Source organism: Eumetopias jubatus, unplaced genomic scaffold (genome assembly GCF_037043125.1).
Source record: "Eumetopias jubatus isolate StellerSeaLion01/CBP00866 unplaced genomic scaffold, mEumJub1_p1.0 scaffold_2, whole genome shotgun sequence".
NCBI classification, from domain to species: domain Eukaryota; kingdom Metazoa; phylum Chordata; class Mammalia; order Carnivora; family Otariidae; genus Eumetopias; species Eumetopias jubatus.
In genome coordinates, this window is record NW_028274808.1 from 121572177 (window position 1) to 121599785 (window position 27609).

Below are 27609 nucleotides of genomic sequence, written 5' to 3' on the forward strand. Positions count from 1 at the left end.
AAACTAGATGGTAAACCTACATCTTGCTTACGGCAAAAAGCAAGAAAGTGCACAAAGGCCGATAGGCACAGGTCAAAATGACATGAATGAGCTGAAAGGTGCTTCTGCTGGCCAAATTTGGAACAAGTACAGTAATTAAATAGAATTTTTAAGAATTGATGAGCTCACATGGATACTCAAAAACAGTGGGTAGAATGGGGGAAAAAATGCTTCTTTGTAAAAGAGTGCCAGCTAATAAATGTAGATGAAATGCTAAACTTAGAAAATCTCAACTTGAAGTCAACTTGAATGTCATAAAATAATGGACCCTGGCAAGGATTATCGATGAATGTCAAAACCATGGAGTGAACAGGATACCAAAATGGTTTCCAGGTATCTCCTCCCAGATTATTTGCTTAAGAAAAGATATTCTTAAAATGGAAAGATCTGACAGGGCAAGTGACCAAACTTATACTGGCAATGTGACAATAACACTGTCTCCTGATGTGATGTGACACCATGAATGAGACACACCACGTACCATCAATGGACTCTTCTGCCAAATACTTATCCTAAACCTACTCATGAGAAACAGAGAAATACAGAATTATACAAGCTAACTGGCTTGCTTCTTCAGTGTCAATTTCATAAAACATCAAAAAAGGTAGACTTTTTGGGGGCGCCTGGGTGGCTCAGTCGGTCAAGCATCCGACTCTTGATTTCGGCTCATGATCTCAGGGTCCTGAGATCGAGCCCCGAGTCAGACTCTGCACTCAGCATGGAGTTTGAGTTTCCCTCTGCCCCTCTCCGCCCCCATGCGTGCATGAGTTCTCTCTCAAAATAAATAATAAAAATTGAAAAAAAAGGTAGGCTTGTTCTAGAATAAAGACTACAGATACAGGATAAACAAATGCTACGAGTTTGGATCCTGGATTTTTACAAAAGAAGAAAAGCTTTAAAGAACATTTGGAAAAAATGGAGATTCACGGATGTGTACTATACGTTAGATAATTCTGTATCAATGTTAAATTCCTTGGGTGCAGTAACTGTATCACGATCAGGTAAGAAATGTGCTTATGGTGTAACAGACAGGGTTCAATAGTAATGAGTGAAGTGTGGTGCCACTGCTTTCAAAAGGAAAGTGCCTCAAGAGAGATGCAGCAAAAGAGCAGGTGCTGAACACAGGAAAAGGATTTACGGGGGCGCTTGGGTGGCTCAGTCATTAAGCGTCTGCCTTCGGCTCAGGTCATGGTCCCAGGGTCCTGGGATCGAGCCCCTCATCAGGCTCCCTGTTCCGCGGGAAGCCTGCTTCTCCCTCTCCCACTCCCCCTGCTTGTGTTCCTCTCTCGCTCTGTCTCTGTCAAATAAATATTTTTTTAAAAAAAGGAAAAGGATTTAGGATTATTTCGTTGTACTATATTTAGACTTTTCTGTAAATCTGAAAATTTTCAGAATAAAAAGTTGGAAGTAAAAATTTTTTAAGAAGAAACAGCTAACATACCATGAGGGTGATTTGGGGGGCCTTCCCCAAGTGAAGCACCAGGCCTTCAATTTTCACCAAACAGAAAGACCCAGAAGTGGTTACAGAACAAAGGAATCAAGCTAAGATGGCAAATTCCTAACCCTCCTCCTATTAATTTTGACCTGTGGCAAGTGATATAAAAGTGTCAGTGAAAAAAAAATGAAGTGTCAGTGAGTGGGTTCTAATGCACCTTAATCCATTTTATCAGCAAAAGACATAAAACGAAGATAAAAGGCAAACATGTTTCCATGCTTCTAAATTATAATCCCAAGGGGGATGGAGTAGCAGGAAAAAATTATGTATTATTTTAAGTTAATACAAAAAATGAAAACTTAATATACTGACTTATTTTGAAAAGTTGGCAGAATGATACAACTTGATGTTTTCATCTAAATCTAATAAACATCTGAAATTAGATATTTACAATTAGACTAGAGCCCATATTGTTTTGAAATCTCCCAAACCGAAAAAAGCATCATCACCAATGTGTTGGTTTATCTTTTTACAAAAAAACTACCCCATTAAGAGTTTTTTTCCCCTTGAGCTTATTTTCTAATGATACCAAAGAAGCCCTCACTCTTAATTCCACGATCAGTCCATAAAATGCTCCCCTAATTCTATCTTAAAATTAGCATTCTATCTTAAAATTAGCTCTCACAAACACGGTTGCCTCTCAAATGCTGCTGATGGACGCTGCTGAACCAAACAGTACTGGAATTTTTACGGAGTTATTAAACTCAAAAAAACTCTTTTTACTCCAATGGTCATGAGTTTATTTGAGATGATGAAATCAGCCACCCTATTCCCCACCACTGCCCTCTGAAATCCCAAACAAATGCAGCAAAGTTAATGACTACACGCAGGATAATCATTCAAACTTTTAATCTCCCTTTACACATTATATTAACATTCATATTGCAAGGCATTCCATTCACAAATATTACAGTTTGATAAAAAACTTCACACACATACCCCCAAAAGTCTATACCAGATTCAGTCACTTCACTAAATCATTAAAATAATAAAAGTAATGAAAACATTATCATAATTCTTTTAAAGCAATAAAGGTCTGAGGCACTCTGGGAAAGATGTTCTCGTATTAACATGTCAGTGGTATCAAATTATGTTAGAAGAAAGTTACCAGATACCCAGTAATCAAGTACACTCCAATGACAGTAGCTTCGATCTGATATGTGTTCATTGGATACACTCCCATTTGGAATCAACTACTGAAAGGAACACAGGTACTGGGCAGCTGAGGTCATTTCTAATGAGGTTCCCAACCATGTAAAGGTAAAGTGTGTTTTCAACACACCATGGACAGCTGCATCTCTACTGCAAGGAAACAGTCCAGTCTTGAAAGAAGTTCCTTTATTCATCACTACCAGGTTTACTAAATGTCGGAAGCTAAGAGCCCACCAGACTTACTCTGCTCGCTGCTAAAGAGATTTCAGAACTGTCTCTTCCCATCAACCTCCACAGTGCAACCTTCACCCTTCTCTGAATATCTCCAAGGTGTGCCCTTGAAATACAACAGAGGGGAAGAAAGGGAGCTTTCTCCCTCCCATTTCGACCAAACAGAGGTCTGAAATAGCAACGTATTACAAAATTCTCATGGTCTGCGACAGCCAGTTACCATGTGAAGCATGGCTATTTTTGCCATAAACTAGATTTTTAAAAACCTGACAACCCTTTTCCAAAGTGACTGTTGCCACATCCATTCACTGACAGAGTCCACATTGGAGAGAAAGTCTCACTGACCGAGTGCTTCCTTACACACAATTACAAGGGTAAATAATCAGCATGGGGAAGGAGGGAGGCCAATTCCCAACTGCGAAATAAATCACTGCAAACTATGGGTCCATTTAGGACAGCATATAACCCTGTCAGAGCAGAATCAACACAAACCCAGGTCATTTAGTGTTCGGTAATCACATACATGGAATTTAAAATGTATACATATATATTTCCATACATATATAATAAAAAAAATCTGGAACAACGTATGTTGCTAAAGTTTCAAGGATTCTCATCTTCCACATTCACCTGGAGAGCAGCCGGCTCTTGCTGGCCCAGTTGTGGCAGTGATAAAAGCAACTAGAAGCAGGTTTAAGTAAAAAGTGCTCAAAGGCCAAGTGAGAAAACAGGGGTGCAGAGATTTCTGGAGGGAGAGGGGAGCAATGAAAAGAGGTGAGAATGTCTCCTTTATTCTTCTCAGCTTTTTCAGACCCAAGACAAGTTCTGGAGGACACACATCCAATGCTGTAGTCCTTCCTTATCTATAGTCAAAACAAAACAAGTAATAAAAATTTCCTCTTCCATTCTGTACTCCCTATAAAATGCATAGTACAGCCAGAAGGTATTATCGAGATGTGCCATCTCGGGAGAAATTAAAATTGGGACATGAAGTGAGGCCGCGTGCTGTCGAGTCGCCGCGTCAGGATTTCACAGCCAGTGTCCGTGACCAGCAGGGTGTGCTCGAACTGCGCAGATCGCTTTCCATCTCTCGTCACCGCAGTCCAACCATCTGGCCAGGTTTCATCCTGCCACCCGCCTTAAACAAACAAACAAGAATAGTTTCTTAATTCTACCGCTCAGTTTTCTAAACAAACTCTCTAGGTAAGTCTATTTGCATGTACTCCTATATCCTTGGATATCACAGAAACAATTAGAAAATTCACTATGAACACTCCTATTTACAAACGGTGGACAGATACATGCAAAAGAATGAAACTGGACCATGTTCTTACCACCACACATAAAAATAAACTCAAAATAAATTAAAGACTTGAATGTAAGACCTGAAACGATGGAACTCCTTAAAGAAAACATAGGCAGTAATCCCTGGACATCAGCCTCATCAACATATTTATGAATCTGTCTCCTCAGGCAAGGGAAACAAAAGCAAAAATAAAGTATTAGGGGTCTCTGGGTGGCTCAGCCGGGTAAGCGTCCAAATCTTGGTTTTGGCTCAGGTCATGATCTTGGGTGGTGAGATTGGGCCCTGCCTTGGGCTCCGTGCTGAGCGTGGAGTCTGCTTGAGATTTTCTTTCTCCCTCAGCTCCTCCCCCTACCCCTCTTCTCAAATAAATAGATAAATCTTGAAAAAATAAATAAACTATTGGAGCTACACCAAAATAAAAAGCTTTTGCACAGCATAAGACATCATCAACAAAACAGAAAAGTAGCCTAATGAATGGGAGAAGATATCTGCAAATGATATATCCAATAAGGGGTTGATATCCAAAATACATAAAGAATGTATACACCTCAACACCAAATCCCTCCCCACACAAATAATCCAATTAAAATTGGGCAGAAGACATGAATAGATATTTTTCCAAAGACATACAAATAGACAACAAACACATGGAAAGATGCTCAGCATCACTAATAATCAGGGAAATGCAAATCAAAACCACAATGAGGTATCACCTCACACCTGTCAGAATGGCTAAAATCAAAAAGACAACACGCGTTGGTGAGGAAATAGAGAAAAGGGAACCCATATGGACTGTTAGTAGGAATACAAACTGGCACACCCTCTGTGAAAAACAGTGTGTAGGTTCCTCAAAAAATTAAAAATAGAATTACCAAACAATAGAGTAATTCCACTATTAGGTATTTACCCAAAGAAACAAAAACACTAATTCAAAAAGATATATACCTCCCCACATTTACTGCAGCATGTAGCCAAGATATGGAAGCAATCCAAGTGTCCACTGATAGATGAATGGATGAGAGGGTACGGTATACATACACAATGGAATGCCACAGAGCCATGAAAAAGGATGAGATCGTGCCATATGCCACAACATGGATAGACCTAGAGGGTATTATGGTAGGTGAAATAAATCAGACAGAGAAAGAAAAAAAGCCTATGATTTCACTTATATGTGAAAAACAAAAAACAAAACAAATGAAATACAGAGAACAAACTGGTGGTTACCAGAGGGGAGATACATGGCGGGTGTGTGTGTGTGTGTGTGTGTGTGTGTGTGTGTGTGTGTGTGTGTGTGTGTGTGTGTGTGTGTGTGTGTGTGTGTGTGTGTGTGTGTGTGTGTGTGTGTGTAATATATAATGGGAATTAAGAGGTACAAACTTCCAGTGTGTGTGTGTGTGTGTGTGTGTGTGTGTGTGTGTGTGTGTGTGTGTAATATATAATGGGAATTAAGAGGTACAAACTTCCAGTGTGTGTGTGTGTGTGTGTGTGTGTGTGTGTGTGTGTGTGTGTAATATATAATGGGAATTAAGAGGTACAAACTTCCAGTTATAAATAAGTAAATCACAGAGATGAAAGTAGTACAGCCTGGGGAATATAATCAATAATATAATCAATAATATTGTAATGCTGTATGTTGACAGATGGTGACTATACTTATCATGATGAGCACTGATACAATACTGTCCAGTCAGTATGTTTATTGGACACCTGAAACTAATATAACATTGTATGTCAATTATACTTCAGTAATAATAATGATAATAATAGTAATAATAAAAGATTCCTATTTATACTTCAACTGTTTGTCTTTCCAACTTCATTTTGGTCTTTAGTCCAATGAAGTAATGATGGTATTTTAAATTTCCTCAGGTGTGTTGTATTTTCACATTTTTTATACCTCCCAAATATCAAATCAAGATGGTATTTCCAAAATAAAGGCACTGGGTTTCATTTTAGAAAACATATTGGATACTACTCATTACAGAACTATGAGTTAAGAACTGAATTAATGAATTTAGCTTTCCTGGTATAACTTTGGCACAAATCTGACTAAACTACAACCAATGTGTATTGTGAAGGAAATAATCTTTTTACACTTTTATTACAGCATTTAATTCCTGATTATTATCTTTAAATGTCAGGCACACAGATGGTGAGAACAGATTATACTGTGCAATATCTGTGGACCACACACGCCTGTAACCAGAAGGGGCTTAGAGAAAGAAACGGATCGGTGAGGGAAGTTAAGAAATTACAATGAAGCAAAATAGGTTGGGGAGGGGCTGAGACTAGAGAAATTTAACAAAGGGACAGTGAAAACAGCCCTAGGACAATGAAAGAAGCAGAGAGAGAGAGAGAGAGAGAGAGAGAGAGAGAGAGAGAGAGAGAGAGAGGAGAGCAGGGAGGGGAGAGGGAAGCAAAATGAGAAAGTTCTACAATTCTGGATACTGCTATAAAACTATGTTTTGAGACTTACTTTCTTGTCTCCAAATTAGATGTCAAAAAAATCAAAACATTCTTCATTCTAAGTAATCTTTATCAAAGATTAGGTCTGACTCAGAAAAATCCTAGAACATAAACTCTGCAGTGAAGTAACCTACTTTTGCAATACTAAATCCCAGCCTAAAAAGAAAAATGTGAGGTAGCTTGAAGAACGTTAACTCATGCTTTGTCAAACATCTGAAGACGAGTGACTGGATATTTTTCGATGTAATGAGTAACCTTTCACAACTGGATTTTAAGATATAATACTTCTCTGACTTTATTGTGATCTGCTTCAAACAGGTTCTTTACTAATGTCAAGTCAAACATACCTGGATATTATTCTGAGAAAATTCAAATTCCTCTTTGGATTTGAAACTTTCCACTCCAGAGGTAGGATTTAACCTCACTGAGCTACACTGAAGTATATGCATTATAATTTGATGATTATCTGACCAGGCTCCTTAGAAAGTTATTTGCTTATACCTGGAAATACCACATCATGTCTCACCAACCAGGTACCAATTAATGAAAATAGGTATATAATCAAAACACTTTCCACTCAGCTTCTGGCCTTTCTCTGCTAATATATGCACTGCCCTTGCAATTGGTTCCACATGATCAGAACTTTATTTGTATTCCAGGAGTATGACTAAAACAACACCTTACATTTGTCCAGCCCTCTAAAGTACACAAGGTATTCTGTGCTACTATAAATCATCTCGATTCTTACAGCAGCCCTGGGGAGGTGACAGGTTCAAGACTGTCATCTCCATTTTACAGAAAAGGCAGCAAAGGATCATGTTATAAAGCAGCCTGTGGGCTGGATTTAGTGACTCGCTCCTAAGTCACTGCAATCTGGCAGAAGTAATGGGAGGTCACTCCCAAGATCAGATTATAAAAAAGACTGGAAGGATCCAGAAAGGAGGTATCCTTCAGTGAGGCCCCAGGACACACCGGCCCCACTACCATCGCCTTGCTGTATCCCGTAATCCCAACAGAGAACTGGCTGAGAAGAAAGGTGAAGAGAACACGTGAGCATCTGGGTGAGAAGTCCTAATCATCACTGCCACAAGCCTGCCACGGGGACCAGTGACAGTGAGGGCACAAATCTGCCAGCACTAAATGTGTCTGGGCTGTGCTTTCACAAGAAAACCTGAGCACACGACCTGAAGAGGCAGAACAGCTCCTGAGGTTAGAGTCTGACAAACTCTGTCACTAGCTACGTAACTGGCTCAGTGACTTTAGTCCGGTTACTTCTTCAAGGATAAGGCTGCTCTTCTATGTAATGGGGACAGCACCAACACCTCCCAAGGTGTGGAGAATTAAATCATATACCTATGTCTGCCTCAAAGTGAGTGGCTCTACTTCTTCTTTCCCCTCCCAGGCCCCTGCCAAGCAAGCTACACATAATGGAGGCTCAGGACTGTTAACAATGCCCCCTTTGACAGCGTCTTTTATGGAAAGGGACCGGGATTCAAGTCCTTGAACATCTACTGACAGCAGAATTACCAGGTAGAAAGTATTGCTTTCTTGCCAACCCATACGATTCTCAGTTCTCCATATGATACTGAATCGAGTTTGAGATGGGACAAGAAGTGGATATGAACCAAAAAGAAAATAAACAGAGCAGACTACTAATCTGATAAGTAGCCAAAAATAAATAAAAATTCAATTAAAGAACAGGACAGCATCCCTTTTTCTCACCTTCACAAATCATTGGCTCAATTGTAAATACATGGCCCGCCTTCATCACTCCAACTGCTTTATTTTCTGAAATTAAAGAAAATAAAATTCTCAAAACACAGCAAAAAATCAAGAGTGTACTGTTGAACAGCTCACTGGTAAGAGTACACACTGTTCACGAATATGAGCGTATTTTTCAGGACCATCAAGAAAAACACAACTATGAATTCAAGTATCCAGACCCGCCATCCTCCAAAAAAGGCCAAAAGGTAAAAAGAGGGACGGACCTTTGGAGACAATCTCAGACAAAAATGGAGAACCAGGTTAAAGTTCAAATTAAAACACAAGAACAGATGTGAGCATCAGTAAACAAGTGAGTGCATTTGCTCTGCCTGACCACCAGATGGCAAAGAGACTGGCTCTCAGGCTGCTCTTCATGATGGTGACTTTGGTAAAGAAGGACACGTGTCCAGAGGTTGCATCTACTAAACACCCTTCTTCCTGAGTATGGTCTCATCTCACCCACGTGTTTCTACCTGCACATCTTTCCCTGTGAACAGCTATCCTGCTGCTCGCCACTATCTTCAGTATTGCCAAAATACACTCCCTGCAGATTCTAAAATCTGGAGTTTGTAAACTGTCATAAAATCTGAGAGGCGAAACACAATTTTGACTTTCTATTGCTAATCCCATGAACTTTCTTTCCCAGTGACCTGCAACTTACTACATATAAAGAACTGGTCATATTCCCTGAGGATATATTTTTTTTTTGAGGATATATATATTTCTTAATGTCGAGAGTGTCAGTATGGTGTCACAGAAAGAAAAAGGATAAAGGGGGCGCCTGGGTGGCTCAGTCGTTAAGCGTCTGCCTTGGGCTCAGGTCATGATCCCAGGGTCCTGGGATCGAGTCCCGCATTGGGCTCCCTGCTCCACGGGGAGCCTGCTTCTCCCTCTGCTTCTCTGTCTCTCATGAATAAATAAATAAAATCTTTAAAAAAAAAAAAAAAAGGATAAAGGACTGTGGAGCCGAGCTGTCCCAGTACTGCAGCACCAGCCGCACCGAGCCACTGAGCACTCGCAAAGAGCCAGTCAGAGCGGTATGGGCTCCGAGTGTAAAAACTGAGTCAAACTCAAAGTATGTAATACACCTCAATCATTTTTACATTGACTAAATGTTGAAATGCTGCCATTGTGAATGCAATGCATTAAGTAAAATATACCATTAAAATTAGTTCACCTCTTTCTTTTTACTTTTTTAATATGACCACAAGAAATTTTTAAATTACATATGTGCCTCATAATACATTACAAGCGGACAGTGCTGATGCAGAGTACTCATTATTCTAGAAAAGTTACAACTCCCACTCAACCTGACTCATGGTTTCAGTTTGTCAACATACCTCACTCAGCAAATATACCTTATCTGATTGACTACACAACTGCAGATACTATGCTAAGTACTTTTTAAAAAATTTGTACCTGCTCTATCATCTACCTCAAAGAATTATTGTAAAATACATTCTAAATATAGGGTATTATCTTCACTTCCCAACCATGATGACTGAAATAAAAGGCAATCACTCTAAGCTAACAAGGACTTCTCTTACACAGAAGGGGTGGAGGGACGTTACACAGTTTCCTAGTTCCACCTTTAGTGGGTTAGGAATATGGGTTGACAAGCCAAAGCTAGGATCATTTACATTTCAAAAGGTCTATGTACATAGACTTGGGGCAGTTTCCTTTCACACTTCCCTAAAGTGTTCACAACATATTTTAATTTACATAAACCCAATTTACACTGGACTTTTCATAAATGTCTCAAATTTATGAAATAAGTATATACCTGGTCCTCGCTTCTTTTTCCAGAATCATTTTTTATTCCTAATGAAATGGTTTTGTTTTATGGACACTATCATCATGGACCCATATCCCCTTCTCCCATAAATTCTATCTTCTTCAGTCTCTGTTTTTATAACCCATATCTAAACCTGAGTTGTCAATTCAGTAAGTAAAGGGACTTTTTTCACCCCCTCTCCTGCACACACTCTTTTTACACACACATACACAAACGTGTACACGTTTATCACTACAACCGGACTAGCTACTTCCAATCTGTTAATGGAATGCACATTGGGTGGTTACAGGGCCTACCAGGAAGGAACTGAGTTAGTAACTTATTTTCTGTTGCTAATTTTTATTTCAAGCACAGTTCACAGCTTAAATAAGAACCTTGTGGTCTGCTAATAAATGTTTGTTGATATAGATCAAATGCTGTGCTCTAAACTACTTCTCCAGCTTCTCCCACTGAGAGGCTTCTCACTCATTTCCCTTTTCTTCACAACTACTAACACCTAGGATTTTCCAGCTCACACCTCAACTGCAGCAACTGTGCATTGGGCTGGCTAGCCTGACTCCCTCACACCTGCAATCCGTTCTAGACACCACTGCCAAACCTGTCTTACTGAAATAGCAACTTCACCTTGTCATTCTTCTGCTCAAAAATGTTTCTGCAAATCCCTACAAATGAAGTCAAATATCCTTGGTCCTATAACTGCCTACTGCTAGTTTTTAAAACAAAATACTCAGCCCAAGCTTATCATGTCTCTATTCAGTCTCAACTTGAAGCATTTACTCTTGATTTCTTCCTGGAATGTTCTTCCTCATCTTCTCCACCAAACCAAAATTTCAACCATTCCATATTTCTCCCACAGGACCTGCACCCAACTGCTCCAGTCCTCACTAGGCACCACAAAGTACAGAAATAAAGACTGCCTTTAGAAAGACAGAACCCAGGTACCAATCCTAGCCCTAGAATTTATTTACTAGTCTGTGTGAACCTGAGTAAATAAAGTACTTCCCTAAGCACAGAATCTATCTATCTTTTTTTCTTTCTTTCTTCACAATCTGCTCTTTAAAATAGGGCTAAAGGGGCGCCTGGGTAGCTCAGTCAGTTAAGCATCTGACTCTTGATCTCAGCTCAGGTCTTGATCTCAGGGTGGTGAGTTCAAGCCCACAGTAGGCTCCACACCCAGTGCAACTTAATAAATAAATAAACAAATAAATAAATAAGGCTAAGAAATTATTCAGAGTGGTGAGATCAAATGAAATAATGTATATCATCATCATCATTATTCTAAAAGTTAACATTAAGTGCTCTCCATGTGTTCTCTCTCTCACTCCTAGTAACACTTCTCGGAGAGGTGTCATTCCCTTCTATTGTTCAAGATGGGGAAACTGAAGCACAAAAAGCTATGTGTAAGTGTCTACATAGCAATAACTCATACATACATGTTAAATTCCTTCTTAGGTGACTTAGTGTGGACAGCTTTCCTTTTGAGCACTAAACAGCAGACTTATTCCTGCACAACCTAGCTCTCCAAGAGAAAAGGTGTCTGGAAAACATTAATTGTCCCACACTTCCTTCGTTATTCTATCAAACACCACTCATCTTGAGGAAAGGTCCTCTATTCCCCTGTATTTATACCAATAAATAGTACAGTATCTGACATACACTACAAAATCAAACCAAACCAAACCAATTTCACTTAAGGAATCAGAATAGTGACAGCTAGACCCGTGGCAGAGGCTATTAGCTGTTCACCAAAACCAGTTTACTTTTCTTCTGATTACTCAGCTAGATTATATTTCCCAACCTCCTCCGCGGTTAGTGTAGCCATATGACTGCACTCCTGCCAATGAAAAGTCAATGTTAAGTGATTTATGCCAATTCCAGGCTGGTTCATTAAAACCTCCCAAACATACCCCTTCATGCTTCTTCCCAACCTCCCCAGTATCTACAGGTTAGAAGAGTAACCCAAAGTGACCTTGAAAGGTATAGGATGAAGATGACAGGACCTGGGTCACAGAATAACTGCCCTAAGACCACCCCCAACAGTCACCAAACACACATTTTGGACTGTTACATGAGCAAAATATGAATGTGTATTGTGTATGAGCAAATATACATTTTGACAGTCCATTTATAACAGCTTATAGATTAATAAGTACAAAATAGTAGGTCCTGTTAAATGTTTGAATAAATATTAGCTGAATAAATGGCTAGCAAAAACCAAATCTTTGGCTAGTACTCACTGGCATAATGGGGTACATTGGGGGCTGTATGAAAAAGCTTGTGGATTCCATGCCCACAATAGCTTCGAACAACTGAAAACCCATTCGCTTGGGCGTGCTTCTGAATAATGTTTCCCAATTCTCTGTATCGAACACCAGGTTTCACTGAAAGGAAAAAAAAAAGAGTCATGACAAAGTAATAATAACTAACATTTACTATCTAAGTGCCAGGAACCTTTCTAAATGCTTTGCATGCCTCCATTATATGCCGCCACGTAAACAGAGATGTACGAAACTTTCAGATGAGGAAACCAAGGGACAGAGATGCTGTACTGCCAGTAAATGGCAAAGCTGAGATTCAAACCAGTAGCACCTGTATTCCATCCTTCGGTGTAGAAAAAGACACATGTGCAGTACGAAGGGGTTGGGGAGACGTTCCTTTGGTTTTCTGAATAAACAAAAGAATGGAAAACACGCATCTCTTCCTCTCCTTCTCTAATGTCAAGGTACTACTCCTTTTTTGGGGGAAAGACAGAGAGAGAGCGAGAGAGCACATGCACGGTGCGGGGGGGAGGGAGGAGGACAAAGGGAGACAGAGAATCTTAAAGCAGGCTCCACACCCAGTGCAGAGCCCGATGCGGGGCTCGATCCCATTTACCCTGAGGTCATGACCTGAGCCAAAATCAAGAGCTGGACGCTTAACGGACCGAGCCACCCAGAGGCCCCAAGTGTGCTAGTGTTTTAAAGTGAGAAGAGGTAAGGAGAGGAGAGAGCACCAGAAGGAAAAGGAATGTCCAGAAAGTAACTTGACTTGTCCTCAGTTTCAGTCTGATCAACCTCTCAAAGAATTACTTCCCCTGGGCTTCTTTATCCCCATAAAAGTGATCCTAAAACTATTCAGAGTTGCCTGTGAACACAGTCCTGGAGATAGGGTACAGAAAGATACTTCTTGAGCGCCTGGGTGGCTCAGTCTGTTAAGCTTCTGCCTCTGGCTCAGGTCATGGTCTCACGGTTCTGGGATCAAGCCCCACATTGGGCTCCCTGCTCAGCAGCGAGTCTGCTTCTTCCTCTGCTTCTGCCCCATCCCCTTACTTGTGTGCACGGTCTCTAATAAATATATCTTTAAAAAAAAAAAAGATACTTCTTACTATATATTCCTGCCCTGCTTAATTTTTATGACTTTTACCACTGTTTCAATAAAAACTAAAACAAACAAAGTGGTTCTCATTGTTGGTATGGCCCTCCTCACAGAGACCCCAGGAGCTGGGCCCTGCCAGACTCCTGGGGAACCTAGCCATGGTTCTGGGGGTCTTCAGACTCCCTACAGTCTCCTACTCTGCCTACCTGATTTCCAACCTGAGGTTCAGGTACAACGTATCTCCGCCAGCCAAGCAAATCTCTGGGGAAATAGCTCCAGGAATCATTTCAATTAATATATACTTGCTCTTAACTATATATTCTAGCTTGACTTTTTTGGGGGGTGGGATGTTAATAATTTTGAGGAACCATGCTGATTTTCATAATGATTTCCTTGCATTCCCATCCAAGACTTCCCATCAGCCCCAGTCGTGGGGGAGGAAAGCAAAATTTTAACCCCAGTTTGTACAATATACAACAAAGAAAATCGCTGTTCAAAAATAATGAGAGAGTAGAAGAGAGGAGATTCCTCCCTAATTCTCAAACCCGAGGCAGTTCTCATACCAAGGATGCACCTCATTAAAATCTGGAGACGTTTCTGGTTGTCACAAGTAGGAGTGCAACTGGCATCTAGCGGGTAAAGACCAGGAACGTAGCTAAGCATCCTACAATGCAAAGGACAGGCTCCACAACAAAGAATTCCCAGACTCAAAATGTCAATAATGTAAACGCTGAGAAGCCCTATTCTAGAAGGAGAATTTCAACAACAGTGAAGCTCTCTACTGTGCCGCACCACACTGAGTCGCCAAGTTAATAGAAAATAAGGGGCAAGAATGATACACACAAAGGTATTAATAGCACTTTCCAGAGATTAAGCAACTTTTGTTCCTTCCTGGCTACTGTTAACGAAGACTGGTTTCTGATAGTTTCTTGGCAAGTTTTATTCCTGTGTCTTTGTAAAACAACACTTTCGCTATCTGGTTATTTCAGTCAACTCACAGAAAAGCAAAAAGGACATAAACATTGAAGACATTACCTGGCAGAAACCCTAAGGGTTATTTTAAACTATAACTTCCCCAAATGAGAAATTAAACACTAAAGAATATTAGTTTTTAAATAATCCACAATGAATAATAAGTAAAAAGAAATCTCATACACTGATACATGAGAATATCACATTTTCATTTTTCATTCCTCCAACTTTATCAGTAAAAATTTCACCATCTTCCATGCATGTTAAAATAGATTCAAGACAATAAAAATAACAGATCTATGTCATTAGAGATAACTATGTGTTTCCCAAAGAATCTGGTCATGTCCAATACTTTGTTGATGATATATCAGGTTTATTGTGCAGGAAGGGGGCGGCGGGTACAAATAATATACTAAACAATAGAGCTAAAATGTTGTGAGTTTCAACTGAATATGTTGTTTGCACTCAAACTGTCCTTTTAAACAGTCTGCTAGCATTCGCAACAAACCATTCCTTCTCGCTCCTCCTAAGACAGTATCAACAGAAAAAATATCTGTATGAGCTGTTTGTATGGACAAAGACAGCCTGAGTAAAATCCAAAAGAAATATATCTCTACTCAAAGGTATTATTCACCAAAAAAAAAAAAAAAAAAGTTGTTATTCACTACAATAAGCAAGACATTTGGAAAACACCAAATTCCAGTAGGGGAAGAACTGTAGAAGTTTTTATACTGTGGAATATAATATAGAGCCATTAAAAGAAGGGAGTAGTAGATCTATGCATGCAGATACATATGCTAATTTGGAAAAATCATAAAGATTCTACTGAGAAAGTATTAAATTACATAATACTTACCAATACTTTAACACCATTTAACCTAAGTAAACACACACATATAGGGATATATGGTGTGTCTGTCTGTTAATACACAGGGGAGAAAAAAACTAAATGTTAAAAGTAGAAAAAGCCGACGGGGTGCCTGGGTGGCTCAGTCGTTAAGCGTCTGCCTTCGGCTCAGGTCATGATCCCAGGGTACTGGGATCGAGCCCCCGCATCGGGCTCCCTGCTTGGCGGGAAGTCTGCTTCTCCCTCTCCCACTCCCCCTGCTTGTGTTCCCTCTCCTGCTGTGTCTCTCTCTGTCAAATAAATAAATAATAATAAAATCTTTAAAAAATAATAATAAAAATAGAAAAATAGAAAAAGCCTAAACGTTAAAAGTAGAAAAAGAACAAAGATATAAAAAGGAAAAAGCTAAGAATAAAGGAAGATCATTCATTTTTCTTATAATCTAGCATCTTGTTTTTTTATGAGAACATAATACTTATGAAAGAATTAACAAGTAGAAAGAAAGCTGCACTCAAGAACTATACATTCCTATACATTTATCATATGCTATACGTATAATACACATTTCTCCTCATTTATCAGCCAAAGAAAAGGCAGATCAATCCAGAAGAGGTAAAGGATGATAACAATCATCTGGTCCACCTCATCAAAGGATGCCCAAATCACCTGTCAATCATTCCTGCTACAATCCCAAGCTAAGTCAGGTTAGGGGAGAGGCAGAGCCAGTGGGACAAGGAATGCAATCAAGAGCCGGGTGAGGCCCCCGAACGTACAGCTGCTGTGGCGAGTGCACAGCATGGACACTGACCTGCGTCGATGGCTTGCATCAGGCACTCATACGTGGTCTGCACCAGTTTCCGCGCTCCCTCATCCACCTCTCCAACAAAAAACGTCTCATTCAAGTCCCCGTGATAACCATTGCGATAAAGAGTGATGTCCACTGCAAAACAATGTACAAGTATAAAGACCACAACGGTTTTTATTTCAAAATAGAAGTCACTTCTCCAACATGACAGTGTCAAGCAGTTTCATGAGCAAGACAATTTCTGCATTCTCAAAGCAGACACGAAGAGATACCAAGTGACTTCCCGGAAGACACTCCTTGCCTGTACTGCAACTAAAGGCACTGTGGAGAAGAGTGCGTGGTCGCGCAGCCCAAGCCAGATGGTGGACTTTTATACGTACAGCACCAATCAGATCACGTGTGGCAGAAGACATGTACTGAGGACACATTCACGCAGGATCAATAAGCCACATTAATAGCATTAAACAGACGACTACGCTACATTTTGACATTAAACAGAAAACACTGCTTTCACTTACCATCTTCGACAAGTTTTCTCCTCCTCCTAGCACATCCGTAAATAGAAAAACTTACACTATTCTACATTTGTTTCTCAAAAACTCATCTGTCTTCCCCTTATTTGTGAATATTCATCCCTCCCATTGTCCCCATATTTAAGAGGACAGACTACTACTATACAATACACTGAATATATACATTAAATTAGGATTTTTAAACCATGAATTTTCAACCAACCTACAATATCACAATATAGTGTGTTGACTAGCACAACACATACATTCCTGAAAAACCACACGCATTATGCATGTAATAAAAATAACAGGGTTTGTATGAAAAACAGGGTTGGGCAGACTACTCGACACCTATGGCACTTCATAAACAGACACCCTGACTGTTCTAACCAGAACAAGAAGCGTCTGTTGTGTCCACTATCCCTCCCAGCCAGCATTGCGGGCAGTGCACTCCTGGCAGCCTTTACCACTTGGGCTCATGCTTCCCAATCTGATATGTAAGCCTTTGAAGGTATCTGATGACTAAAGAGACCGAGTTCATCAATATTAAAAATACCACCTAGGGATGCCTTCTTCGTCGATATTTCTTTTAATCACAGAGGGAAATCCTGGCAGCTCCTTCCTCTACACTTGCAAGACAGCTTAACACAGTGGCCCTTAAAGCCACTTTCTGAACTTCATACATCAAGGAAGGCACTTCTGTAGGATTTTAGCTTTTTTCTTAGGGTCTTCAGATATTCAGATATTACTAAAAACTTCTCCTCAGATATTACTAAAAACTTCTCTCATGTGTAAGAAAGCCTGCCCTGAGCTCTTCAAAATCATCAGTGGACGAAAAGGAAAAGGGGGGAAAAATCCCACTTGAATTAACATTACTTCCACATTTCGCTGACATTTTTCACCAATTTATCAATCACATTCGATAACGGGCATTAAAGAAATTCATGCTGTACCAAACATATACTAGAAGTATCTTAAAAGCAGTATCTTAAAATCATAAAAAATGTTTCCATAGATTTAAGATTTCTTTTAAATTTTAAATACAAAAAAAGGATAAGTTAAAGATAGGAACCAAGTAAACAAGACGCAAGTCACTGTAAGATGCCCAAAACCTTGTTGTTGCTTCACTGATGGGGACAAAAGTCACACTTACATATTTCTTACCATTAACAATATCACCTTCTTGCAAGGGCCGTCTGTCTGGAATCCCATGGCAGATCACTTCATTCACTGAAGTACAACAAGACTTTGGGAAATTATAATAATTCAGGGGAGAAGGATAACAATTTCTTGCAATACATGCCTATAATAAAATACAGAGAAAATAATTTGGAATGTGCAAAAGAAAAAATCAGTATGCAATTAACTACATTTTTTTTTTTAAGATTGTATTTATTTATTTAGAGAGAGAAGAGAGAGTGCGCTGAGTGGGGGAAGGAGCAGAGGCAAAGGAAGAGAATCTCAAGCAGACTCCACAAGCACAGAGCCCAACGCAGGGCTTGATCTCATGACCCTGAGATCATGACCTGAGCCAAAATCAGGAGTCAGATGCTCAACGGACTGAGTCATCCAGGCACCCCAATTAATCAGATTTTAAAATATGAAAAATGTGAAAATATTTGTTGCACAGATGCTAATGAACTTAATATTTTATTTTAGAAATATTAGTAAATATTATCTTAAACAATACACACCATTCAGACTGTACGCAAACCAGTTTACTAACAATTGCAAAAGAAAAGCAAATTCATATTACAAATATTTACAAATACACACAAATGTTAATGTATATGAAGATTCTAGTTTAGAATTAACTTTTTATTAAAAATATATTTAAAATGAAAAGATAGTATTTAAAGTAAATATTAATGTACTTTTAATGTAACTATATCTTACATAAGCCTATATCCCTATGACCAAAAAAGGAGTACCAACATAATTGAGAGATGATAAAGTACTTCCAGATACATTTTAATCACTACACTCATATGGAACAACAAAAGAACCTCTAAGAAAATGGTCCGGTTCTCCTTAAGTCTATTTTACTTGGATGTTTTTACACAGTGCGAGTCATAGCATATATGATTTCTCTTTCCATACTGCCACACAGTCTTCAGACTAATAGTTTTTAAATAGTTGCATATTAATATGATTTGTGAAATACACCATAATTTTACTGGCAATTCCACTATTATTGGAAATTTAAATTAAGTTTCCTCAATTACAAAAAATGTTAGAACCAATAACTACATGCCTGTCACTTTTCCCTTATTTAATGATATACTTCTATACTTCTCATAGCCAGTATAAATAGTAGTTTACACAGCAAACTGTCTTGACTAAAAATGCTAACTCCATTACTTACAAGTTGCGTCTAACATTGGACAAGTTAATTAACCCCAGCCTCAGTTTCCTTTCTTGTATAAGGCAGACAACAGTGGTATCTATTTCATTTCATATCTAAATGAGTTAGTAAAAGCAGCGTGTAAAAGAGCACCTGGGAGCACCTGGGTGGCTCGGTTGGTTGGGCATCTGCCTTCAGCTCAGGTCATGACCTCAGGGTCCTGGGATCACCCCCACCATCGGGCTCCCTGCTCAGTGAAGAGTCTGCTTCTCCCTCTCCCTCTGCCCCTCCCCCTGGCTTCTGCGCACACTATTAAAAAAAAAAAAAGAGCACCTGGGCTATATAGCAAGTGCACAAAATGCTATTACTGCATATTATATATTTTATAATATATGGAACAATTCCCCAAAATCAGAATTTATAAATATTTTTAAATAAAAAATTTTACAAGCTGGGGCACCTGGGTGGCTCAGTTGGTTAAACAACTGACTCTTGATTTCAGCTCACGTCGTGATCTCAGCATCTCATTGAGATCGAGCCCCACTGCTGGGCTCCGTGCTGGGCGAGGAGCTGCTTGGGATTCTCTCTCTCCCTCTCCATCAGTCCCTCCCCCATTCACACACAGGCATGCACTTTCTCTCTCTCAATAAATAAATAATTTTATGAATATTTTTATGGCTCAAGACACATTGTCAAATTTCCTTTCAAAAAGGTTGTCCCAGTTTAGAGTAGCACCACCATGTAAAGGAGTTCCAACTTCATCTTCTCCATAAAGGCAGTGGAAATAAACATCTTTAAAATACTGAACTCATTCAGTAGGTCTTCATGAGTTGCATCTGTTTGATTACCATAGCAGGTTTAATTAGTTTTCCATGTGATACATTAACTAATTATTGCTCTTCTCTTGTGAACAATCTATTCATATAATGTGTGCATTCATTACTACTCATGTACTAAGGTCTCTCCATGATGGATAGGCAATCTTTATAAAAAATATCCCTATATCATATTTACTACAAACATTTACCTATTTACTGCTTTGTTATTGTAGATATAAAAGGGAACATTTTTCTACTAATATAGCTTCAGAAGTTGTATTCTTTATTTTAGAATATTTAATGTATGTAGTGGCATGATTTATTTAAAGCACTAGTATTAAAAAAATAAAGCACTACATATTTATAAAATTACCATTTTATAAAAACTAAACTAAAACATAAAATGTGAGCTTTCAGAAACAAGATATATCAAGCCACCTCAGACCTCAGTATCACAGATACTTAAAAATGGGAGTAAAGACTTGGATATTTTCTATATTGAAATAAAGTAAAAATCTGCTTTCAAATTAGCTATGTTAATTTAGACATTATTTTAGACATTCAGAACTTAAGTTTACTTAATTTTTAGAAGTCTGAAACATCTAATAATGCGAAAAACATTTTCATAAGTAAAGTTCTTACTAAGTGTACAGCATGATCTATTTCTTCAGTAGTTACACCCGGTTTAATCATGCCAGCAGCAATGTCCAACACTTCTCTAGCAAGCTGTAAAAGAGAAACATTTAATACATTCAAGAAGAAACAGAACAGAAACAGAAATCTGTACCCTTTGTACTATCTTAGATTTTGTCAGAGATTTGTTTTACAGATCTCTAATTATTATAGAGATTTTAATTTAAATATTATGTATTATTATATTCGTGAATTTTCATTTTAAAACCATTTGCATTTCCAATGTCCATCAATAAATAGATGTGTGTATAAATATATAAATAAAATTGGGCTAACTAGCTTAATAAGAAAGCATGACTGATTTTGATGTGAAAATGCATATCCTAGGAATCTAAACAATCAGTTGATGGAAGTTAAGTCTTCTCACATTTTTATACTTCCTAGTTACAGTAGTCTCCCATTATCTGTAGCGGATATGTTCCAAGACCCTCTGGATGCCTGAAACCAGACAGTACTGAAACCAACATATACTATGTTTTTCCTATATATATAAACCTATGATAAAATTTAATTTATAAATAAAGGACTGAGAGATTAACAACAATAACAGAACAATTATTATATAGAGAAAGTATATAACAATATACTCTAATAAAAGTTATATGAATGTGATCTCTCTCTCTCTCTCAAAATAGCTTACTATACTGTACTCACCCTTCTGGGGATGATGTGGGATGATAAAATGCCTCCATGATGAGATAAAATGAAGTGAATGACACAGGCATTGTGATGTAGCATTAAGCTACTAATGACCTTCTGACAATACATCAGAAAAAAGATCACCTGCTTCCAGACCGTGGTTGACCACGGGTAACTGAAACCATGGAAAGCAAAACCATGGATAAGGGTGGGCTACTGTATTTCATGGCTTTAACAGAGGCTTTAACTTAAAGTTATATAAAGCCTTAAACTTTGCCCTATGTTATGATGACTCGTGAAAATAAAATGACAAAATATCATGAATATACCTGGTTTTTAAAAAAAAAAAAAAAATTCAACAGGTCAAAAAATTGACTGCCAACTAAACTAGATTACCTGCCATATTATTTTTCAAATAGGCTATCCAAGCTTCGATGCAGAAAACAACAGTTGCATAAAATTATATGCTAGCAATACTTTAATGAAAAATAAGTATGGCTAGCCAAAGTCTTATAATGTAACATTTGCTACCTTTATAAATCAACAAATCATTGACTTCATGTCTAACTACTTCATGTCCACTTAAATGTAGCTTACTCCATGGGGAAAAAAGTAACTCTTACCCTACATACAAGTCGCATTCCTTCTATATCTTCAGATGAGAGTAATTTAATTTGAGAAGTACCTTTAAGAGCCTGTTCAGATTCAGACATTCCTGAAAAAGAAAATCAGTAAGAAAAGCCAGAATGAATGGAAAGATGTAGTATTTATTAGCCTAATTGTCTTCCTAATGACACAGTAATCGTCAAGCCTCATTATTTCACACAATAGTATCTCATCATTTTGGAGGGTCCAGGTCAGATATTTTTTAAAAATATTTTCAATATGAAAAGGAAATTTGCTAAACAAACTGAAGACAGAATTCGAAAGAACAAATCCCAGATCTATTAGAAATCAGTCAGTATGGAGTACTTATTACATGACAGGCAATATGCTGGTAAGGTCAGGAAATGATTCACACTTAAACAGTACCATACAATTTACAAATTGCTGTAACGATCATCAACTAATGAAGCAATTATATACCAACTACTGATGAATCATTATACTCACTGATTTTTTTAAACAAGAACCTAAGTCGGTGTTTTTCAAACTGTAGCTTGTGACCCTTTAGTGGACCATGACTAACATTTTTTTAAAGAAAATACATGGAACAGAAAATATTAGACTAAATCATATAGACTAAGTGCTATTGTGGAATGTTAATTTACACACACACACACACACCCACACACAGATCATGTTATAAAATCCATTTTTCGTTCTAGGCCATAGTCAAAAAAGTTTGAAAAATACCACCCTAAGAATTTTCACTAATAAAATTAGCTTAATTCAAGTTATTCATACATTTGAAAAGTGTCACAGTCAGTATTATTTCAAAACTTGACAAAAGAGAACATAATCAACCATAAACTAAGCTTTTTTATAAAAGATATAAAAATCCCAAATAAAGTATTATCAAACAGAATCCAAAAAACATAAAATACAGCATGACTTAAATGAGATTCATATTGGAAAGGCAAGGATAGTTCAATATTAACAAACCTATTAATACAATCCATCAGAGCTGCAGATTAAGAGAGGAAAGATAAATGATCATCTTCAAAGATAATTCTGATAACATGGCCAGCTAGCACCTTAACATGACAAATACAAATCTCAAGTTAAGAACCATCATAATGGAATGTCCACTCCTCAGGAGTATTATTTAACAATGTTCTGACAGTACTAACAAATGTAATTAAACAAGAGAAAGAATAAGATGTATAAAACTAGAAAGAAAAGAACAAAACCCTCATCATTTGAGAGATATGATTATGTGTCCCTAGAACAAGGGAATACCTGATAAATGACTAGAAATAAGAGTGCAGCAAGTTGGCAGAATATCAGATAAATACATCAGAGTCAATTAACTTTCCCATATACAAACCACTGCTAGAAAATAGAGAAGATGCTATTCATAAGAGTAACTAAAAAAGTATCCAGGAATAAACTTAACAACAAAAAGGAAGCCTAATGAAGAAAAATTGAAAACACCACTAAAAGACATAAAAGGAGACAAAAGAGAAAAACACCCTCTCCTTGGGTAGGAATACTCCATACTGTAAAGATGTGAATTCTTCCAATATGAGTCTATAAATTTAATGCTATCCCAATAAAAAATGGCAACAGGGTATTTTTGGGAACCAGACAGATTCTAAATTTCGCATGGAAAAAGTAATAAAATAAAATAAATTTCACATGGAAAAACAAACATGCAAGAATGCCAGGAAAATTCTGAAAAAGAGGAAAGGTGGGGCAACAAGGCTTACCAAGTATTAAAACATTACATAGCAATAATAATTAAAAGAGTTTGGCAATGGCACATGATTAGACAAATGGGTTAATGAAACAGATTAGAAACCAAAAACAGACCCAGACGTGTGAGAACTTACTATAAGGACATAGATTGCATTTAAAAATCAATTAAAAGACAACTGATTTCTTTAAACACTAGTGATATGATAACCAGATATTCTTCTGAGAGAAAAATTAAGTTGCATCCCTATTTAACACCTAATAATAAATGATAAAAGCATCAAAAATCTTATCATACACAAAGAGTGAAACCATGAAAATAGTGGAAGAAAAGAGGAGAAAATATTTTTTATAATATCTGAACCAAAAAGGTCTTTCTAGGTCATAAAGCCATAGACACCTTAAAAGAAAACACTGATAAATTTTATTACAGAAAAACGTTGAAAGTGTGTCATAAATGTAATGCTATAAAGACAAAAATGTAAATGTTCAGTTGGGAAAAAACATTTATAGCACATATATCAAGGGATTATTTTTCTTAATATAGAAAGAGCACTTATAACTCAGTATAGAAAAAACTACAAATCTAACTGAGGGGGAGGCTAAGGATATGAACAGACAGATCAAGAGGGAAAAAAAATAAAAATGACCTTTAACATATAAAAAGATGCTCAACCTTACAATTTAAAAATATAAATTACAGTAACAATTAGCACAAATCATAAAACTTGGCAACATTCTATACTGGGGAGGATGTAGGAAAAGAAACCCCCCCATATGTTTTTAATGAGAGCAACAAACGGCAAAATCTCGGAAATTTGTAGAGCCTCTCAAAATAAAAAATGCATGCATCCTTTGATCTACCTATTTACTTCAGGCAATTAACCTACAGAAATACTCTCACACGTTCACAAAGAAGTAAATAAAAAAGAGTTACTGCAGTCAAATTGTAAGAAGTAAAAACCTGGAAATAAACCAGCCATACATTAGTAGAGGCCTGGTTTAACAAACTGACACATCCACACAATGCAATACACCTCAGTCATTAAAAAGAAGTGGAGGGTTTATATAGAATGTTTCCAAGAAATATTAAGAGAATATAACAAGGTGAAAAAGTATATACAGTTTGTTCCTTTTGTGTGGAATTGGGGTGGGGTATTTTTGTGTGTGCACACATAAAATATCTCCAGAAAGTGCCCCAATAAACTGTTAACAGTGGTTACCTCTGGGGCGTAGGACTTACTTTTCACTGTGTAACATTTTATCCTATTAGAATTTACCTTGTCTATGTATTTTTTTAAAACAAATTAAAACTATACTCAAGAATATTAAGTATAGAGAAATGAAATTATACATCCTTAACAATATTGTCATTCAGACTGTCCTGTCCTTCAATTCATCTGAAATTGTGGAGTTTAACTAAACTTTAAAATTCTATTCATGGGGCGCCTGGGTGGCTCAGTCCATTAAGCGGCCAACTCAACTCTTGATTTCGGCTCAGGTCATAATGTCAGGGTCCTGAGACTGAGTCCCGTGATGGGCTCTGTGTTCAGCCGAGGAGTCTGCTTGTGGATTCTCTCTTCCTCTCCCTCTCCCTCTACCCCTCCCACTGCCCATGCGCACTCTCTCTTTATATCTCTAAAATAAATCAATAAATCTTTTAAAAAATAAAATTATATTCATAAGTTAATATACCTCTCCACCTCTTACAGAACAAAGCAAAGGTAGCTCAGCTTAGTAGATTAAACCACAGAAAAATGCTGATACTCAACATTTTAGACATGCAAAATCAGTAATCTCACATAGTCCAACTGAAGCTATGTATGCAGGCCCTAAGATCAGACTGCTCCACTAACCTGTGCTGCAAATTACCTATCTTCTCTGGGTGTCTCACTATCAGTATCTATAAAATGGAGAAGACCATGGAACCCAACTCAGGGGTGGTCAAAGCATTAAATGGAGAAAGGAATGCATGTAAAGAACTTAACACAGTGCCTGACACGTAGTCATGAAAAAATAAGTATCAGTTATAGAATCATAATCATCCTATTATTTCTATTACTGCTATAGCCCAGAGTCTTTAGTTCATTCAATCAATGAACTAAATGTTCATTACTGACATTCATCAATGTCAATTAGACATTCACAATCAAGGCCTCCACAAGCTGTTTTTTTAATCTAAATAGATATTACATAGTTAAGGTAGGAGGACATGTTAAAATCAAAACAATTTTTAATCTAGAATTTGACAGAACAACACAAAATACATTATGTTAAATGTAGCCGTTAGCTACATAAACAACGTTTTCAGAATTGGGTAGATTTCTAAAGGGAGGAAAGAATCTTTGATTCTTACAAATGTTCTACTGTGTCTCGGAAACACATGTTTACATTTTATTGGAAATCCAGCACTGAAAAATTTCCACCAAAAAAAAAACAAACAAAAAAACTCCTTTCCTTTGCAGTAGTCACCAAGCCCACAAATTGAAAAATGAAGAATCAGCACAGAATTTACCTAAAGGGTGATCAGCATAATCTGGTCTTTGAATATAACTTGGCACTGGCCTTGTTGGCATCTAAAAACATCAAAGAAGTTAGTTAAAACCAATTCAAATCTGAAAGTAACTTTCATTATTAAAATTTACTAACAAAGAAAAAAAATGTAGGGGAAAAAACACTAAAGATAAAAGTTCATTCATATATAAATGGAAAACAAGTTTTAAATGACATCTTAAATATCGTATCTCTTTCATGAAGACTAAGCTTTCCTTTCCTAGTGGCTAATGCCACTGCCTTTCTGAGGATACTTACGAAAGGAGGAGAGTGGACAAGTTAGGATTTAAGATGACACAGACAGCAAGGTGCCCATGTTGCTCCAAACAAACCAGCAAACCAAAAACAGTAATAAAATAATGTCTCAAAGTAAATATACATTAATATGCTCCTGGTCATTATCTCTGGAGGTAGAATTAAAGAGACTTTCTCATGTTTTTTATATTTTTCCAAATTTTAAAATTTAAAGATATACCCCTTTGATAAAAAGAAAACCATCAGTAAAGAGTTTTTAAATATTTAAGGATAGCAAACAGATGTCAACTTAAGTCAATTCCTGTGTTAAGATTCCTGAGGTCCACCTGCCAAGAACATAGGAAGGGCTGGGTGTGGCAGAAAAGCCATATCTAAATTAAGGTGGAAATATATCCTGCTTAAAAATACTAGGAAAAGAGTAATATACACTATCACTGTGCTGGCCAGAAAATACCTATTCTACCTCATTCTAATAAGATTAGAGCATTTTTAATCCTTTCACCTAAAATTCTTTGTTTTGCCCATGACTCTCAATTATCCTAAATTCCAAGTAATATATCATAAAAGCTAAAGAGCTAGAATGCAAATTTAATCCTGATTATATGATTAATAATTGGAATACAAAACACATGTATCATTTTTAGGAAACTGAAAATTCTGAAAACTGGTTTGAAAGAATGTAAAATTTTGTGGGCGCCTGGGTGGCTCAGTCAGTTAAGTGTCTGACTTTGGCTCGGTTCATGATCCCAGGGTCCTGGGATCAAGCCAGACAGCGACAGTGGGCTCCCTGCTCAGTGGGGAGTCTGCTTCTCCCTCTCCTCCTGCCCCTCCCCTGGCTTATCCTTTCCCCCCTCTCTATTAAATAAAATCTTAAAAAAAAAAAAAAAAGAATGTAAAATTTGTATTACCTTATTTACTCACCAGTGGATAATGTGGTCTGAGTTTACCAGTATATCGATAGCCTGCCCACGGATCAGTGTTAATATCACCTTCTACAGTCCAGGAAGACACTTCTCGTTTGGCCTTTTCATCTTCTAGGAGGTGGGCAGACAAGAAATAAAAGAGAAAGAAATACTTCAGTTGTCAAGCTACTGAGCACTTGTTTGGAACAAGCTATCACTTGTTTGGAAACCAAGCCACAGAGCCCAGGCGTAAAAATCTAGCAAACTTCCACCCTAACCTAAATCACCAAAGCTTCTGCTTTCTTG

The 27609-nt window shown here is 37.6% G+C and overlaps 1 protein-coding gene across 1 annotated transcript in view; it reads right to left on the bottom strand.

Annotated features, from left to right (window-relative positions):
- Positions 1–2855: 2855 nt before the first annotated feature.
- The window catches only part of METAP1 (methionyl aminopeptidase 1), a 65259-nt gene continuing 40505 nt past the window's right edge, over positions 2856–27609 (bottom strand). Inside the window, exons 3-11 of the mRNA XM_088021099.1 lie at positions 27323–27435; positions 26109–26169; positions 21859–21950; positions 20546–20629; positions 17906–18044; positions 16233–16364; positions 12489–12632; positions 8415–8480; positions 2856–4055 (exon numbers count right to left, since the gene is read on the bottom strand). Coding sequence (XP_087877225.1) covers positions 3892–4055; positions 8415–8480; positions 12489–12632; positions 16233–16364; positions 17906–18044; positions 20546–20629; positions 21859–21950; positions 26109–26169; positions 27323–27435 — 995 coding nt within the window. The 3' untranslated portion in view covers positions 2856–3891. The remainder of the gene's footprint in view (positions 4056–8414; positions 8481–12488; positions 12633–16232; positions 16365–17905; positions 18045–20545; positions 20630–21858; positions 21951–26108; positions 26170–27322; positions 27436–27609) is intronic.